This window comes from Lottia gigantea, assembly GCF_000327385.1.
Source record: "Lottia gigantea unplaced genomic scaffold LOTGIsca_3, whole genome shotgun sequence".
Classification (NCBI taxonomy): Eukaryota; Metazoa; Mollusca; class Gastropoda; family Lottiidae; genus Lottia; species Lottia gigantea.
Window position 1 is genome coordinate 3,121,920 of NW_008708986.1, and position 19,147 is coordinate 3,141,066.

The following is a 19,147-nucleotide window of genomic DNA, read 5'->3' on the forward strand; positions in this document are numbered from 1 at the left end:
GAGTTATTGCCTTTGACTTAGTAAAGGAGAAGTGTGCCAGTTTCATTAAAACAGGACATAATTCTTTATCCTAGTGTTCAACAATATTTTAGGGTTTTTTTTCCTATTTTATCAAGTAAATTTTGAATTTTGTTTTTCCTTGATTTAGTCAAGATATATCAAAATTGTTGGCAGTTTTAATATTTCCGACTTTTATCAACTTTTGTGTGTTAGATAAAATCAGCAATATCTTGTACAAATTAGATTTTTGGTACGATTTGACACAGATTTTTGACCGCCCTTTATGTACTGAAAAGTGCAGGGCGTATCTTGCGAGGCAACCACTTGTTTAGTAAATGCATTTAAAAAAAATTGCTTTATTAGATCCTGCACGATGTTTCGATAGAGCTAAAAGTTTGAATCCTGCTGGATGACACCTTTAAACTGACATCGGGATGTGTCTTTTAAAATTAATTGTAACCATAGTTCTTTTCTTTACATGTAACCATAGAACTGTATACTGTATAATTTAATGAATCTTCCCTGATTGATCTGACAATTTGGAGAATTCTTGACCGCCATTCAGGGTGTTTTTTGGCATTTGGTAGGTGAAAAAAAAACTCAAACCTCTGTTTCTTGCACGACTTGCTGTACAGCCAATTACAGCAATTATCACCACCCATATGTTATATATAAGTTTTTATTCAGTCTAAATGAAACTTAGTGAAAGGTAATTCACATTAGAAATCAATGGATGTAACTCAGAAGTATTGTTCTATTTATAACTCTATGAGAAATTCCCATTTCTATATTAAGAAAAAGGTCACGTGATATTTTGTTTTATCATGAAGTCGGAAAGTTTCACTAGAAAAGAATGATAATTATGTAATAAACCCAGAAGTGAGATGATTCTTTTTGTGCTCGTAAGAAATTATTAAATATTTATTAAATTATTTTAGTAAGTCAGTGTTTGAATTTTGATCTAAATCCACCTGTGTCTGGCACTCGGATGAAAACTTGATTGAACTTTAAATCCATTACTAATACTAGGCTAGCCTATTTTTACTTTCGTTTTCCTTGTTTGAATTTTCTATCGAGCTGTTTATTCCACTTTCAGTTTTATTTTTCACCTTGTTCGATGATAAATACCTAGAAAGAAAAGATGGCTAAGGATGGCAGTATGCTAGTTGTTCTACAGGTAGTGTATTGTTCAAGTCTAGTAATAGTATAGGACTCAATAATTCGCCTACTAATAGAATTAGGCCTAGGCTACTGGGAGTGACCAAAGTAAAAACCTTTTTTGAATTTTATCCAATTTTATGAAAATTGGAATATCAGTCTCAAAATGATATTGTTAGTCTTCTTATGTCGTTGTGTTAATAAAAATATAATTTTTTGTGAGTTTACAATGAAAAGAAACACATTTTCTCTTAGAAATTTCCACCTAAAAATGTCAAAAATTTTGGCTGAAAATTAGCCCCTGTAAAAACACATTTTGAAGACATAATTTGTGCTTATGTTTATATTTTTATCAATGCAAAGACATTCTAAGACTAAGCTAGGTCAGTATCGAGTTGGATTGTTGTCTGCTTGGTGATCAGGTGGGTTCGAATTCTCCTCAAGATAAGAAAAATTCTGATGCCTGTGCCTATTCACCCCCTAATACATAACTTGTATTAAGTGTCTATCCCACCAAGTTTGATGACAAGAATTTGAATGAGCTCTTAACTGGAATAGATCTATATTTTTTTGTGCAGTGAGCATGTTTTTTATATTGGACAGGTGCTTGGACAGCCTCATTGCTCTGAGTGAATTGGTGCTTGGGTACCGAGCCCCTGTGGGCCCCACCCTAACAATGGGCTGTGGGTGCTACAAAATAATAAATTCTCGTTACAATGGTTGACTGGCTGTGCACATTCTCATAATTTTAGAAAAAATCTGAATTAGATGCATCCTTTAGAATTGTAATAAACAAATTTGAATGGTCAAAAGAGAATAAAAACGATTTTTTTGTAATGTTTTTAGAATATACCTAAAAATTGGAATAATTATACTGTGATAGACTTTCTAGAAGTTTATTGTGATGATGTTGATGTTGAGATTTTAACAGTAGAATATTTTCAAAATGAAAAAACTGTTGCCAAAACAGGCTTCTCACATAGTGTCGGTAAGTTTTCTTTCTGTTTCTCTCAGTTATTTAAAGCAGTTTTTGTGTCACATTTACAATTTGTCATTTGATCTTTTGATTGAATGTCTTGCACAGCAAATCCTCATTCTCTAGTTATTTCTTTGGTTTCTAAACCATTGTATTTATTAACCCTTTCAGCATTAGCAGTCACATTAATATGTATAATACACCACAGAAGCTAAATCATGTTACTATATTAAAGGAGAAGTGTGCACATTATTCTTTATCCTAGTGTTCAACAATATTTTAGATTTTTTTTCTATTTTATCAAGTGAATTTTGAATTTTGTTTTTCCAGAGAAGTAGTCAGTTGTTTATAAATTTTGCAAAAACAGTTTTTTTTACAGTTTTTATATTGTATGGCAGATTACAGGTTTGTCCAAGATTAAGTTGGTAATAATAGTAACCTTTTATTCTTTTTTTAACAGATTTTCAGAGACTTGTTGAAAAGAGCAAGAGAGAAAAGTATGGTATTGAAATTATGATGTTACCTCCTGCTGATGGTTTGATATTTACTAATTTATCACCTGATGTCACTATAGACAAAATATTGAAGCATTTCAACTCAGTCAAAGGAGGTAAAGCTATTCAGAAAAGGAACTTTTATGAATCAAATGGTTGTTTTGTTTTGAAAATATATAACACCAAAGGTGGGTATATTTCTTTAATAGGCAACATTATTATTAGTCTATTCGAATATTCAGAAGATTTCTTTCAAAAATAAAAGGAAGTATTTGGAAAGGAATATTTGCTCCTCAGCTGATGAAGTCATCAGTAGTATACTCTCATCGAGAGTATCAGTAATTGTCCAGGATACAAGCTGAAAGTAGGATTTATAATCAAAAAAGTGTCATGGATAGCTGGAATTAAAGTCCATAATCATGATTATTTTTCTCAAATTAATTTATTTTAAAATAAGTCTTTTTTTTGCATTTTTTTCCACTCATGAAATGCTTTTCTGTGTTTATACTTGCAGTTATAGATACTTTGGTCAAAAAGGTTATCCCAGGGGCTTCAGTTGAAGTTTTCTATGATGTTTTCCAAGGAGAGGCCTTGAGAAGATTAGAACAGATAAACAGGGAACAGATATCTGATGATGAAGATAATGTTGACAGTAATGAAAATTGTTATTTAACATGTGAAGATTCTGATAGTGATAAAGATAGTGATTGTGATAGTGATTCAGGCTCAGAGAATATACTTGCTATAGATATGGATGATATTCATATTAATGAAGAATCATCTTCGAGTTCTTCTCGGAACTCTCAGAATGCCAGTGACAGGTGAGATTTAAGCCTTTTTATTTTGCAAGCGATTATGTCAGCAATCATGTCAGCAACTTGATCTTTACATAACCAAGGACAAGTTTTTACTGAGTATTTGTTTCCACTCTTAAATTTTGTTTTTATACGCCCACATTATAATGTTCGAATTTGAAGATTTTCCAATGAACGCTTTTTGAGTTATTGCCCTTGACTAAGGAAAAACCCGTCAAAATTTGTTTGTGAACACAATAGAGACTACAGTTTTCATTCTTGACGCATTTTCGATGAAAGGTTTTTGAGTTATTGCCCTTGACTTTGTAAAAATGCGTCAAAATGTGTTCGTGAGCACTATAGAAACTACAGTTTTCAACCGATTTTGATAAAACTTAGTATGATTTTTATACGCCCACATGAATATGTGGTCGTATATTGTCGTCGCCCCTTTCCATCAGTCCGTCCGTCAACATTTCTTGTGAGCAGTATAGAGACTACAGTTTTTATCTGATTTTGATGAAACTTGGTGTGATGCTTTAGATTGATAAGATCTCGGTCAAGTTCGTATTTGACATATTTTCGATGAACGGTTTTTATGATATTGCCCTTAACTTAAAACGCCTTGAAATTTGTTAAAAATAGTTCCTGAGCAGGATTGAAGCTACGGTTTTCATCCGATTCTGATGAAACTTGGTGTGATCATTGGAATTCATAAGATCTCGGACAAGTGCTAACTTGACGCATTTTCGATGAACTGTTTTTGAGTTATTGCCCTTGACTTTGTTAAAACATATCGAAATTTGTTAAAAATAGTTCGTGAGCAGGATTGAAGCTACAGTTTTCAACCGATTCTGATGAAACTTGGTGTGATCATTGGAATTGATAAGATCTCGGACAAGTTCTAACTTGACGCATTTTAGATGTACTGTTTTTGAGTTATTGCCCTTGACTTTGTTAAAACGCTTCGAAATTTGTTAAAAATTGTTCGTGAGCAGGATTGAAGCTACAGTTTTCATCCGATTCTGATGAAACTTGGTGTGATCATTGGATTTCATAAGATCTCGTACAAGTTCTAACTTGACGCATTTTCGATGAACGGTTTTTGAGTTTTTGCCCTTGACTTTGTTAAAACGCGCCGAAATTTGTTAAAAATAGTTCGTGAGCAGGATTGAAGCTACAGTTTTCATCGGATTCTGATGAAACTATCAAGCTATCTTTGGAATAAATAAGATCTCGGACCATTTGACGATCTTTCTATGAAGTTTTTTTGAGTTATTGCCCTTGACTTAGGAAAAACGCATCAAAATTTGTTTGTGAACACAATAGAGACTGCAGTTTTTATCCGATTTAAATGAAATTTGGTTTTTGAGTTATTTCCCTTGAAAAACACGTCAAAATTTGTTGGCTTGTGAACGCGATAGATAAACTTTGTGTGTTTGTTTAAATGAACAATATCTTGCACAAGTTAGATTTTTAGTTCGACTTGATACAGATTAGTGATCGCCCTTGACATACTGAAAATGTATCAGGGAAGTGATCGTATCTAGCAAAGCAACCACTTGTTCAATTTGGTGAAAGTAAGAGACAGGTGTAATGTACGACTTTTATTAATGTCTAAACTAGGATGAAAGTAACAAGTATCAATGTATGGTACTGAATTGCTTTTCCTGTGTTCATTGATACTATTATCATATTATCACACAACAGTACTGTTCCTTTACTGAACTTATGTCACTACAATGTCATTTAAATATAACAAGATCAGATTAATCACCTCTAACTTATATCTCAGTGATAGATAGGTTCCACTCTTCAGATCACATCTTACAAATATTCAATATTTTGGTCAAATTAAAATATCTTCTTCAGAAGTACAATTGCAAAAATTGCTTGGTTCACTTGGTTCACTATTGTAAATTTTCTTGTAGAAATACTGAGGAAAAAGAGATACCGATAGAGACATCAGAATATGTGTTTGACCAAAATGACTATCACAAGGCTAAACTGTTAGAAAAAATAAATTTTGGTAACAACTTGAAAAATTGTGAAGTTCAAATTTCTGTAACTAGTTCAATATCTAAAATAGTTTTTAAAGGAAAGAAAGAGGACATTGATATTTCAAAAATTGAAATGTTTGAATTACTTCGATCCATAGACAAGAGAATAACCCAAAAATTACAAAAACCATTCCTTGAAATATTGAACTCTGTGAAAGGGGAACAATATTTAAGTTCTATTTTTGATGGTACTGATGAAGTGATAGGATATATGGAAAAAGATGCGTTAGCTGTGGCAGGAATCAACCCCACAGAAATAACACAATTCCTTAGATTTTCTGAGAACCAATTTCTAATAGAAAAAATACCTATAAAAGATTCCTACCGCCATTTTGTTGCAAGTTCATGGAATGAATTGAAAGAGAAAGAGGAAATGTTTTTGATCAAATTAGTTCAAGAACAAGATATGATAGTGATTTATGGATTAAATGGTGATGTGGTTGCTGTAAAGAAAGATATTTTGGCGGTTCTGCTTCAAAATCAACATGATACCAAGACGATAACTCTAACTGGTGCCATGTCCCGTTGTATTGCATTATATTTTAAAGCTAGCATCAATTCATTAAGAGATTCCTTACGGTTTGTATTCAAGCATTTGAAATTTTTTTAATGGATTCCTGAAACAGCGAGCTCTTTGTCCCTGATTAGATTCAATATTAAAGAATTTTCATGGTATAGAAGTTTTCTAAACTTTTTACTTGTATGGGGAACACTTAGAACTATAGATGTCTAACTGAAAATTGAAATGTTACAAATCGATCCTATCTATTCCTGATACATATAAAGAGTTTAGGAAATCTCTTAATAATACATCCCTATTGGTCCATATTTTCCTCATATCCAATTTCCATCTGAACATATACTTTCTTATTGGACGTAAATTTTACATTCACATGATGCTCTGTTGTCAAACTCTTGGAATTGTGTTGTTTCAGCTGACTTTAAAATCTCATTTTACTTATTGTAGAGATTGCCATGGAACTTTACAAGATGAATTAAGTGAATCATCATATAATATTGAAGTATCTGGTAGTCCTGAGAAAGTTCAACAAGTTCTGAAGAAAATAGGGGATATAAAGGAATCAGTATGGCATGAACAAGTTTTATTGAAAAGGGACATAACCCAAAATGGCGCAGGTATACCGTTCATAAGCAGATAAGCTTGAATAAAATTAAATAAAAACTGGAATGTTTTTATACACCTGCATCTCTCTATGTGGATGTATGTTGTCAGCCCACAATGCATCATTCCTCAGAAACACTGTAGTTTTTAATGAATTTCAATAATATAAAGATCAGAATTTGAGTGCTCTCTGAACTCAACAATGTAATCTTCGTTATTGAAAAAGTTTTAGATCCTAAAGATTTCAACTACTTTTCATGAAACTTGGTTTGTAGGTAAATGAGAAATTTTCTGCTTTTACCATCCTTAGCTTGGTGTATTTGGGCGTGATCCACTACCTTACAATCTGTTTAAAATAACAAAAAATATGTTTTGTTTTATTTCATATTGTATTTGCAGGTAATTTTATCCATTATATTATGCATCTCTTAATCTTGTTCAATTTCAGAGTTAAAATTGTTAGTGTGTAGTCTGAAAACTACCAATCAGAAACGTTTTATTACAACTTTTGAAACTGAAAATAAATGTTGTATTGAATTTCTTAATTTAAAACCAGAACATCGAAACGATTTTCCCAGGTGAGATATGATTTATGATTACAGAAAATCTCACAGTCAAGATAAATTACTGCGAAATAGAGGTGCTGTCTTATTGTGATTATGATGAAGGATCCCCAGAAAGAAGGGTAAAAAACTTTTTTTTTTTAGCATTTTATGTTCAGTTGATCCTGTCTACTAGATTAATCATTTCAACCTTTTTCCATTACTCTTTTAAATTTCAGGGCTTCTTTTCCATCTCGAAATTCAAAACCCAGAATTCCAAGAAAACCTTCTTTTTTAAAGAGGCCAAGTAGTAACTACAGACCAACATGTTCTGTCAATTTTCACCAAGCTACTATTACTGTTAAAAAGGGTGATATTACAAGAGAGAAGGTAACTTTAAAATTTGAATGCTTTGATCTAGATAACCAGAATCAGCTAACATTCAATTTCTTGGTAGGAGTTTTACACTAAACAATAGGTAGATATATCAGCTGCAAGAATTGGTCATCTGCTCAATAGGCCTGTTTTAAAACGTTATCGTTTGAATAATTTTACCGTAGTCTCAGATAGAAGAATTATTATATACTTCTAGTACTTCTGAAGACTAGTAACATGTACTTAAGACCATAGTCAACCCCCGAAAAAGGCTAACCTTATTTAAATTCAATTACATACTTTGTGATCTACACATATCTTTATTCAGGCTGATGTTCTAGTTAATGTATTAAGTCCATATTTGAATTTGAGAAGTACTGCAGTTGGTGTTTCATTTTGTAAATCTGGTGGACAACAGTTTGAAAAGGCAAGTGTAATAAGGCGTTATCAATTTTTTAATCATTTTGATTGCAGTGAAATGGATTACTTTCTTTCAGTCATCTGAATTCTCCATATTATTGTCTAGGGTTCAATCCTGGCATAGGTCGAGAGTAATATACTTTCAGATTGTTTCAACCTGGTTTTCCCCTCAGCGACAAAGCTCCTGTTCTACAGTCTGTGCATGTCAAAGATCCCTTGGAAATCAAAATAAGAGAAGGCTCATGCTGCTGTCCTGGCATCTTTTCCCAAATAAAACATTGAATGACATTTATTGTAGAAGAGTTGGATGTACACTTCCATTCATACCATTATTTATTTAGGCTTTTGAAGCAGAAAAGACCAAAGCAGGATTTAATCCTAGTTCACCAGTAAATGTTGATCTTTCAATGGCTTTTAGTGCCAAGAACTCAATCAATGTACCTGTTGGTACAATTTTAGAAACAGCTTGTTTTGGAAACTTGAATTGTAAATATGTTCTTCATGTTTTGTTAGAGAAGTATAAAGGTGCAACATCATTACAGGTTAGATATTTCCAGATATATAATTTTCTACCATTCAAAAAGAACATACCATGGGAGTTCAAAGCATGTTACTTCCACAGTGTTTGTAACATTGTTTCATGCAGATTATGTTTGAACCCATGTCATAATGTGTTCTGCAGCAGTCAGTTAGGGTATTAGTTCTATACATAAGTCATTTGATTGGTTATGTCAAACAAATGTTGGAGTTCTAATCACATTGGTGTGTGAATGTTCCATAACCCTTTTCACTCATGATTCCATGAGCTGAGTAAGGATATAATACAAGAAAATCAATGCCGGGATGTTTGGCCAATTACCAGCTGGTAAAAAGGATCTTAAGTGAACCTAAGTTGTCATCCTTGTATAAAGTAGTTGATAATAAAGAATTGAGCCATTCTTTCAATTGTCTTTTCCAGGTTTTGTCAAAAGCTATCAGAAATGTTTTATTGAAAAGTAATGCCCATAATGTTTCATCTGTAGCTTTTCCTGCTCTTGGAGTTGGTAAACTCTATAGATTTCCACCAGACAAGATTTCAGCTGTTTGTCTTCAAGAATTACAAGATTCTATAAAAAGTTATCCTAATATTAAGGTAATGTAGAAATACTTATAGACAGGGTAAACATTTGGGTACTTCCTAACATAAACTAACATTACTCCCCTAATTACTAGCAGAATTCCTATGATTGACCGATCAAGAAAGGTTTAAAAGTCTTTTTGTTTATCCAGACTGTACATACATGGACATTTATGCTTGGTTAAAACTCTTTAATTATATGCAATAAGAACATATTGATATGATTAAGAATACATGATAATTCATTAGAAACAATAATCAATCAAATAGTTTTCTTAATTTGACACTAAAAAATAAGGAAACCCATTAATAAATGTAAATGTATATTACTCTCTATTTTAGAATGTTACTTTTGTTATCTATGATGATGAAGTGTATAAAGAGTTTTCAAACCAAATGAGTAACTATGGATATAGTCCACCTCAGTCTCCTGATCGTGGAGCAGCTGCTCTTGTCAGTTCAGAGTCAGAGAGTAACAGTGACTCAGAAGATGACTTCACTATACATTCTGCTCAAGGTATTTTCTTTAATTATATATTATCTGTTTATGGTGTCACTTTGTATCATATACTTGTGATGAAACTTTGATGCAATTGTGATAATTATGGTGCTGTTGGTGCTTCAAATAGATGATGATGGTTACTGCCCTGATAAGCAACAGTTTATCTGATCAGATTTCTAAGTACCAGTTATAAGTTGGTGCAAAAAATGACAAACTTGTCATGATTCATCAAATTCAAATTTTTGTAGATAAAGCAGTGTATGATTCTCCTGAAAGTGGTATTAAGTTGTATTGTGATTCCAAAATGACTTCTGATAAAGCTAAAAACAACTTAATCAAGTACCTAACAACTACTTATTTATATAGAGATAGTGTAAAAGATGACACAATAATACATCTCAATAAATATATACTTCGAGAGATCAAAGCACATGCTGAAAGATTTCATGTTTCTATTATCTTACCAGACATTAAACAAAAAGGTTGGTATGCATTTTCTGCCATTATATTTCTGATTTCATTTCACATCCACCTCTTTATTTGTGAAGTTAATGAAGGTGTTTGCACCTGGTCACCTTCACACCCGACACCCTTCATCTGACCATTGATCAAAATAGAAATGTGATAAAACAAGATTTAGCTCTACATGATGATATATTCAAATTCATAAAATATATTCAATATTCAATTAAGAAAACAATAATTTAAACAGATGATTTCACCATCAGTTCACCAATGGTGACAGGGATAGTAACAGTGTTCACAGCTCACCCTCGAAATTTGAGCCTTCAAATTCAGGTGCTAGAATTATCAGGATTGAAAGTTAGAATTAACCACTAGTTTTTTTCTTGAGACATGTATAGAAAAGACATTTATAGAAATAGAATGTGAAATTCGTAATTATTGTTATATTTGAAGGTTCTAGTACTTCTGAAGACTTTACATATATTCAAATCTAAAATCTACCCATGATGCATGTAAATAATGATGAGATCTCAGTCATGCTCGATAATCATATGAATGGTTTCAGAGTTGTTGCCCTTGAGTTAGTAAAATTGCTTCAAATTTGGCTTGCACGCACGATAGAATCTAATCTTGATGAAACTAGATATGCATACATTGATGAGATCTTGCTCAAGCTCGATAACCAGATGAATGGTTGTGTATGTTGATGAGACTTTTCTCAATGTTTGAATGTGAGGTTTTGCTTTGACTTATAAATATTTTTAAGAATCTAGCTGGTAGTGGGCATATGTTATTTTGCCTGGCAAGCTATTTTGTTAAATACAAATACATATTTTATGTTTAGATATTCAGCAAAAACATGTTCCTGAAATAAAGTTTCAAGGAAAAATACAAGCTGTCAAAGATGCAAAGGTTAAAATTCAAGAAATTTTACTGAAAGAAATCCATAAACAACATGCATTTAATGATAAGAGCTCAGAAGATCCAATACCAAAAAGGGGAACCTTAGAGCATCTTCATTATATGGTTTCAAACACAGAACAGAAACCTCCAGCCTACTGGAAAAAATCAAAACCCTTTACATCAAAAGTGAAGGAATATTTAGGAAATAAAAAGAATATTTTGGAGCCGTTAAGTTCAACTAGTTCACTATATAAATGTATAGAAGATTTAGTTCAGAAAACCTGGCGCGCAGATAAATGTGGGCATGGTAGAGATGCCGCTAATTTGAATCACAAAAACATACAAGTTACCACTATTGAACGTGTAGAAAATACAGTTTTGTATTATAAATATTGTGCTAGAAGACGTGAACTTTTTTCTAAAGCTCTTGAAAGGAAAACACCATGCACTAACATAAGCAGAATACCAAATAGTTCAGGACCAATGTTGACAACAAAACTAGCAGGAAAAGAATTGACAGAAGATATTTTTCCTGAAGTAAACGAACATTATGCTTTTCATGGAACTTCAAGAGCTAAAGCTATTAGTCAGGAAGGTCTAGACCATCGTAGTTCTGGAGACAATAATTTATTCGGATCAGCTGTTTATATGTCGGAAAGTTCTACTAAAGCAGATCAGTATGCTGGTAAGATAGTTCAGTTTTATCAAAGGTCCTTAAAAGTACTTAAAAACTCCTGCAAATCCTTGGTCCTTTATCGTTGAACCTTGTTGATACAAAATATTTTAACCAAACTCTCTTGCAAAGATAGCTTGCCAGGCAAGGTAATATACGCCCACTGGCAATTTTGAATATGAATATTTGGCAGTACAATAACAATCACCAGTATGAAATATTCAACCGTCGGTTTTTTGGGGTGATACTGAACAATATTACCAAGTTTTGTCAAAAACTGGCAAGAATTGTGCCGTATTTAGTGTTTCCGAGCTAAAAATTGAATTCGTTTTCAAAAACATACTAAATATTTTTCGATTCTTATGATTTTTAATAGGGTTCATCCTTGGGTGATAACAAACACTCACAGAAAAATTCATCAAAATCTGTCAAGAATTGTGCCTTCTAGAGTGTTTACTGACTAAAAATTGAATGTGTTCTCGAGAACAAGAGCAATAACTCTTATTAAATATTTTTCTGATTTTCAATAGGGTTCAGCCTTGGGTGATAACAAACACTCACACCAGGTTAAAATCTGTCAAGAATTGTGCCTTCTAGAGTGTTTATGAGCTAAAAATTGAATGTGGGCAATAACTCATACTTAATTTTTCGATTCTTGTGATTTTCAATAGGGTTCATCCTTGGGTGATAACAAAAACTCACACCAGGTTTCATCAAAGTATGTAAAGAATTGTGCCTTCTACAGTGTTAATAGGCTAAAAATTGAACGCGTTTTCAAGAACAAAGGCAATAACTTATATATTAAATATTTTTTGATTCGTCTGATTTTCAATAGGGTTCATCCTTGGGTGATTACTAACACTCATAACAAGTTTCATCAAAATATGTAAAGAATTGTGCCTTCTACAGTGTTAATAAGCTAAAAATTGAATGTGTTTTCAAGAACAAAGGCAATAACTCATACTAAATATTTTTCGATTTGTCTGATTTCCAAAAGGGTTCATCCTTTGATGATATCAGACACTCACACCAAGTTTCGTCAAAATCCATCAAGAATTGCGCCTTCTGGTGTGTTTACGATCATTTCAAGAACGCGGGCAATAACTCATACTAATTATTTTTCGATTTACTTTAAAATAGTCAAGAATTGTGCCTTCTACAGTGTTTACGAGCAATGGACGGATGGATGGACCGACAGACATGGGTGACGGCAATATACACCTTTCATGTGGGCGTATAAAAAGCACCAGCCTAAAAAATAAGAATGATGAAGTTGATAATAATGTTAGTTTTTGAAAAGTTTGCTTCTTTTATTTCAGATTCAAAACAGAATCGTACACCAGGACCAAAGCAGATGATTCTGGGCAGGATATTGTTGGGAAATACTTATCTATGTATTGGTAAAAATCCAACAAAATATAAGAGACCTCCTTGTACTGATTTAACACATTTGAAGTCACATTGTGAGCAAGGTCATGAATTTTTTGATTCCGTCATGGCTGATGGAACCTGGTTGTTTCGTGAGTTTGCTGTGTATGATAACAGTTCTGTTTATCCAGAGTATATTATTACATATAACAGAATTTAACAATCAATATTCAAGTTTTATATAACATCGTCAATTGTAGTCTAGAGATTTTATTTAAGTTGGAAAATTTATTTGCCCATACATAGGCCTATGTATGTTAATAGTAAAGGAAAGAAAGATATTTGGACATTTCGTGTTTTGGTCTAATACCACTAACACTGTTCAGAATAATAATAGGACATCAGATTCATCTGTATTTAATAAACAGTCTTTTTGACTTCCAATTTGTTACTGCAGAATTTGTCTTATTTGTAAACATTCCATAAGACGGTTTAATCGAGACTTGATGGCACTTTTTCAGCATGCTTGTTATCTGAAATATGCTCACATTATAAATTATAAACTATTAACAAGGCAAACTTCTTGATTTTGGCAATACTGGTTGGAATTACTTATCATTCAAGGATACATCATATTTAATCTCAAATCTAACTTTGGTTATGGTTATTCTATTTCTTAATAATAATTAGAGCTATTCACAGATTTTCACCTTGGTGACATTTCTTTTTATAAATTTTGTAATTTTTAACTTCATAATGTAATGTAATAATTTTTGAATTTTGTCTTCATGTTATATACACAAGCTTATTATATACGCCTACAGATTTTAAGCTTATAGGGAAAAAATTTACTTTTATAACTGTATTAGCTTCAACTTTTCATATAATTTTGTGGAATGAAAATCTTATTTCAGTTTGCCTGCAATTAAATAATCAAACAAAATAAATCTTATCTAAGTAAAGTAATTTTCAATAGAAGATATTATAAGATTGTTTTGTTATTTAATATTTTCTGTGTTGCATTGTATTTGTTATGTTTTATTATTAAGGCGATTGTAAAGAGGTTTTCTTAACTTTTTATGTGTATCAGGGACCATTTATTGAATCTATTTGCATCATTCTGTGTTTTTTTTGATAAATGCACTTAAACACAGTGTATAGTGACATAGTGATATCACTATTATTGCAAAATTTGTACTGACAATATCTATAGGCCTTTCAGATAGTGACTTCACATTTACAATCTCTTTCAGCTTTGGAGCTTTTGTATGTGTAAGGAATTGCATAAAATGTGCAACTATTTTTTTGATTATTTTTGCATGTGTATTAAAGAATTAGTGATTCTTTAATATCATATAATAAGCCAAATATTGTTTAACACAGGTCATATGACATACCCTATTCAATATGAACTGCTTAGAATTCCAGTCTATTAACACAATACATTTGTTACGCCATGCTTATTAAAAACGTGTTATAAATTATCAAATCTTTTATTCTCTCATTCAGGTAATATTGAATTTTACTTTCCTTAAATTTTATGTCATGTGAAGGGAATCATCGTAGATCATATTTGTAGGGTTGTAATGTTACAAAACTCATATTTTTCATGTAATAAGGATTTTTGTACTTAAAATCGAAAAACGCAATTATGAATTCCTCGACTCCGCATGTCGAATTCATACCCCCCTCTAGGAACAATTCAAGCACCTCTCTCGGTATGTGAATTATGAGCATTAGTTTAGATTTATGTCTTATTCAGACCAGTTGTTTGTTTATTATCATATCGCCATTATTTTGTGAACTGAATTATGTATTTCCCATCCCAGTTTGTATATCGTGCCTGTTTACTGCATTGACTAAGATTTTTAAGTAAAGGGAGATAACTACAATTTCCATTTACAACCTTGGCTTAAATTTATTGGATAAGAGAGATAACAACAATTTTCAGGTGTTTACATTTACTACTTGCATATAATATTTATAACTTGAGTGAAAATGTGTCTTTGCAACTTAGGCCTTAAGAACAATTGGAGTAAGTTATATCTCCTGATATGAAAGACTGTAGTAAACTCATTATCCATTGCGCATAAACATAGTTCACAGAGGGTTTAAAATTGTTATAGTTCTATTTGTTCAATTGTTTTATTTGTTTCTAAACATTGTGCACATGTAGTTATTATTCTGTTAAGCCATGATATTAAAGACCTGTTATATATTATCAATTCTTTTATTCTCTCATTCTAATATAAATCCAAGAGGGCTACATATGCCAATATTATGGTGGTGTATATATTGATGTGATGTTCTTTGCAGAGGCAATCATCACAGCAGTTCTGTTAGAATGACAAGCAAGGTAATAAACGCTGACTGGCAGCTTTTTAGCAGTACAGTAACAATCACCAGTATGAAATATTCAACCTTCAGTAATACACTTCTTTTGAACTCTTTAGGGTGATACTGAATAATATTGAGTATGAGTTATTGCTCTTGTTCAATTTTTAGCTTGCGAAATTCTAGAAGGCAAATATTATAAACACCAAATCGTGTTCAGGGCTTTCAAGCTATGTACTTAAACATAGGGAAACCAAGATTTGCCTTTCCAGTAACTCAAGGACAACCAGCACAACAAAATATCTAATAAATTTAATTTCACATATTTTAACCCAAGTACAAATTCTACAGTCTTTTACTTTATGCTCTAGTCATGTTGATAAATACATTTATCGATATGGAATCCATGGTAATACAATATCTTTAAATTTCTTGGGCTCTGAAATAAAATAAAAAATATATAATTGTTATAATATTTCAAATAAAAATTTGATTTATCAAACCCTCAATACAACAACTTAAATTCTCTTAAATTGACTCAATTGCTACTGTGTCCTCATTAATCTTAAAATGAATGCAAATAACCTCTAATTGAAGATAAATTCTCATCCAGGACTAAGCAACCCATGGCTTATTGATCTTACCTTGCTGTACAAACTGTTCAGGATGTGACTTTATATATTGTTCTACAATTAATATTCTCTGTTTAAAATGTTTACAATAGAGTTTTTCAAAAGTTATTGCAGATGCATATCCCACAGCACCACCTATAGCTAACTTAGCAAGAACTGAAATAATAATAAATAAGTTCTTCAGAAGTACTAGGATGTTTGGAATCTAAGAGGCTACAGAGAAAAGAAGGAATCAGTATCAGCACAACAACAAAAGAAAACTCAGATCAAATGAGTCAAAAAATCAAATGTTGCATTTTATTGAAGAGTTACTACCTCTCAGAATGCACATAAAATGTATTTTCTCAAACTAGGCCAATAAGGTTCCATAGGGCCTATTGTATATTTATACAATATCACAGATAACACAGATTCATGTGGAAATAAAAGTTATATGGGATTGGTTAAAAATTAGCAGCTATTTTCATGAATATTAATACATAAATGATAGAAGTGAGAGTTTACTAATGGTCTGACCACAAATTTTGAAGGGTTGAGAATTACGGTCTCCGAGGACCAAAGGCGCGAGTCTGCAAAAAACAATACCTTGTCTGCCTGAAAATACAATATTGACCCCCCCCCCCCCCCCCCTCCCCTCCTACGCCTATGAACCAGTCGAGAATGTCTGAAATTCAGCCATTGGCACAGGAAGATAGGTATCTACACAACATCATGACAGGATCATGACATTCAAAAGGTGAAGTTAGCCTTTTCCTTTGGATACAATATAAAAGAAATGTAGATCAAGATCTATCTCAATAAAGTAAATTCAAAGTACCAATAGGGGTTAGATATTTTCTGCTTGGTTTCGCCTTGGACATTACTTCTTTGGAGATTGCAAGGCAAGCCACTGCCATAGCAGAAATTGGTGCGATAACATTGGGTCTCGAATTGACAGTCGCATTATATAAATCATGAGTGAGGTCTTTCTGACCGTCATTTTCTTTATCAAATTCTGCCATTTTTCAGAATGCTTATCATGTCGTCCTTGAATCAAATTGTGAAAACCGGAAGTAACAACTTCGTCCTTGGTCCAAATCGGACAATAATCCAAGGAAATCAGTCAGTTTGACATGATCACTAACAAATTGCTTACATGAACGATTATCATATTAATACAACTAGGAGTTGGAGTTTTACAAGAAAGCTGTCTTGCAGGCCGGCGTGAAATTGCAGCATCAACAAAAGAAGGTTGTCTATTGTATTAATATTAGCCAATGACATCTATTCTTTGACATCTGTGTAAATATAGACAACATTGATATTAGCCAATAGTATAAATTACCAATGACGTCACACCTAATCGAATCGCCTAACCACCTACTGGGACGGTTAGGTCGATTAGCCTAATCAGTTTAGGTAAACTGTCTCACAAATGCACCGATTAGCCTAAACGTCCTGGCAAATGCACAAAATAGCTAATCTACCTAATCGAATCGTGCGACAAAAACGACTCATATTATAGAGATGATCGACTATTGATAGAAACAGATGCCTGTGGACTCTAAGCCTATTTCAGCTTCTGATAGCTATTTGAAAATGAAATGAAATGGAGTTTTACGTCCTACTTTTCCTATATTCGTGCATATTTAAGGATGCAACACCGAATTTCATCAAAATTAAAAAAAAACGAAATTTCTCCTATTTTCGTGGAAAATATTTATCTATAATTAAATAAGCCGAGAAAACACGTTGTATGGATACCGGGTGGTATAATTAACTTTTCTTAGTATTTATCTTAAACATCAATTCATTATAACTATGACAATTCTTTCAAAGAATAAGATAAATAAAACGTAAGAGTAATTGCTAAAATTCATTGAAACAACACAAGAACATGGCCTACATTGTGTTCCATAGAATTTTTCTGCTGACATGGAATCCGCTTGTTTTGTCACGTGAGTTTGTTCACTGGAATATAATATTCTAGCAGAAGACATTTGGAATTCCGAGTACAGCTGGGGATTATTTGTAAATTGTGACATTTGGTAATAATTGGAATCCGCCATTTTGTATTTGTTAGAAATAGATAATGAATTTGACATTGCTTTGAAACGATAGGAAATATTCTGCTGGTTGACAATGAGCAGATAACCCGTGTTTATCAAAACATGCAAATGCGGAGGTCACACGAGGTCACACGTGTTAATTATTTATCTTTTCCGGAGATACACGAAATTAGGTTATAACGAAATTGGGTTACATTTATTCCCAAAACAGAACGGTAATAACTCTATATAGGTGGCGTGCGTGAACTTCTGGGTTGCAGTTCTTTCCCTTAAACTGTAGAGCTCTTACAAACTTCATCTTATACCTGACTACAACGCGGAATGCAGCAATCTGATTGCAATGTACGCCACCGAATACATCATTTGTATTTGTGTGCATTTACACACTTCCGTGATGCTAGAATTTTAGCATTGCAGTCAAGATATGAGAATATGTTCTCATCAACATCTTATACAAAGTTCGTTATGAATGGAAGTTGGTCAATTTATATTGCGACCTGAATATGCCACAGTCCAGAGCTTTTTTACTTGGAGGATAATTCTGAATGAATAATTTCAAATCATACGAAGTTTTTGATTAAATATGGCTTTGTCTACAATTACAGTCAAGTAACCTAATTTCGTGATAACCAATTTTTCGTGCATTTCCGGAAAGGATTAATAATTTCCATGTGCGACCTCGCGTGACCTCCGCATTTACTTGTTTTGATAAACATGGATTATCTTTACAATGTCAGCTAGTAGAATGAATCCAGTAGTTTCAAATGAAATGAATGGTTATAGGTGTTGTTTTACGTCACTTTTTTGCACCTTGTGGGCTTATGAAGACGGTCCAGTAGTTTCAAGCAAAGTAAACTGTATTTATGTTTACCTTGACAAATACAAAATGGCGGATTTCAGTTATTACCAAACGTCACAATTTTTTCGGCCGAATTTCCTTATAATCCCAAGCTGTAGCCTAATCGGAATTCCAAGTGTAGCCTGCTAGAATGTAGTCCAACTAATGAAGTCACGTGATCAACTAGCGGATTCCGTGTCAGCAGAAAAATTCTATGGAACACAATGTGGGCCATATTCTTATGTTATTTCAATAACTTTTAGCAATAAATCACGCTACGTATCTTATTTTGTCAGTCACTGTTTTTTTTAAATCATGGTTCTTT

General features: G+C 32.5%; 2 protein-coding genes across 2 annotated transcripts; one reads left to right on the top strand and one right to left on the bottom strand.

The window, feature by feature from the left end:
- Positions 1–1,141: 1,141 nt before the first annotated feature.
- LOTGIDRAFT_228602 (hypothetical protein) lies at positions 1,142–13,944 on the top strand (the record flags this gene model as incomplete). The annotated part of the gene is made up of 14 exons (XM_009057214.1): positions 1,142–1,177; positions 2,005–2,146; positions 2,595–2,816; positions 3,143–3,449; positions 5,354–6,061; positions 6,450–6,619; positions 7,054–7,183; positions 7,387–7,537; positions 8,284–8,484; positions 8,901–9,074; positions 9,402–9,576; positions 9,810–10,043; positions 10,871–11,614; positions 12,922–13,944. The coding sequence occupies 14 exons, from the start codon at positions 1,142–1,144 to the stop codon at positions 13,188–13,190; spliced, it is 3,663 nt and encodes a 1,220-aa protein (XP_009055462.1). The 3' UTR covers positions 13,191–13,944.
- Positions 13,945–15,600: 1,656 nt separating this feature from the next.
- On the bottom strand, positions 15,601–16,970 carry LOTGIDRAFT_228603 (hypothetical protein). Its single transcript, XM_009057215.1, has 3 exons — positions 16,754–16,970; positions 15,949–16,092; positions 15,601–15,743 (listed from the first exon to the last, which is right to left on the bottom strand). Exons 1-3 carry the CDS (start codon positions 16,935–16,937, stop codon positions 15,694–15,696), a joined length of 378 nt encoding a protein of 125 aa, XP_009055463.1. The 5' UTR covers positions 16,938–16,970; the 3' UTR covers positions 15,601–15,693.
- Positions 16,971–19,147: the final 2,177 nt, after the last annotated feature.

Coding starts and splice junctions, on each gene's coding strand:
- LOTGIDRAFT_228603 (XM_009057215.1), bottom strand. CDS start 16,937: ATGGCAGAATTTGATAAAGAAAATGACGGTCAGAAAGACCTCACTCAT. Junction 16,093..16,753: donor AAAATATCTAACCCCTATTG/GTACTTTGAATT, acceptor TTATTATTTCAG/TTCTTGCTAAGTTAGCTATA. Junction 15,744..15,948: donor TGAACAGTTTGTACAGCAAG/GTAAGATCAATA, acceptor ATTTTATTTCAG/AGCCCAAGAAATTTAAAGAT.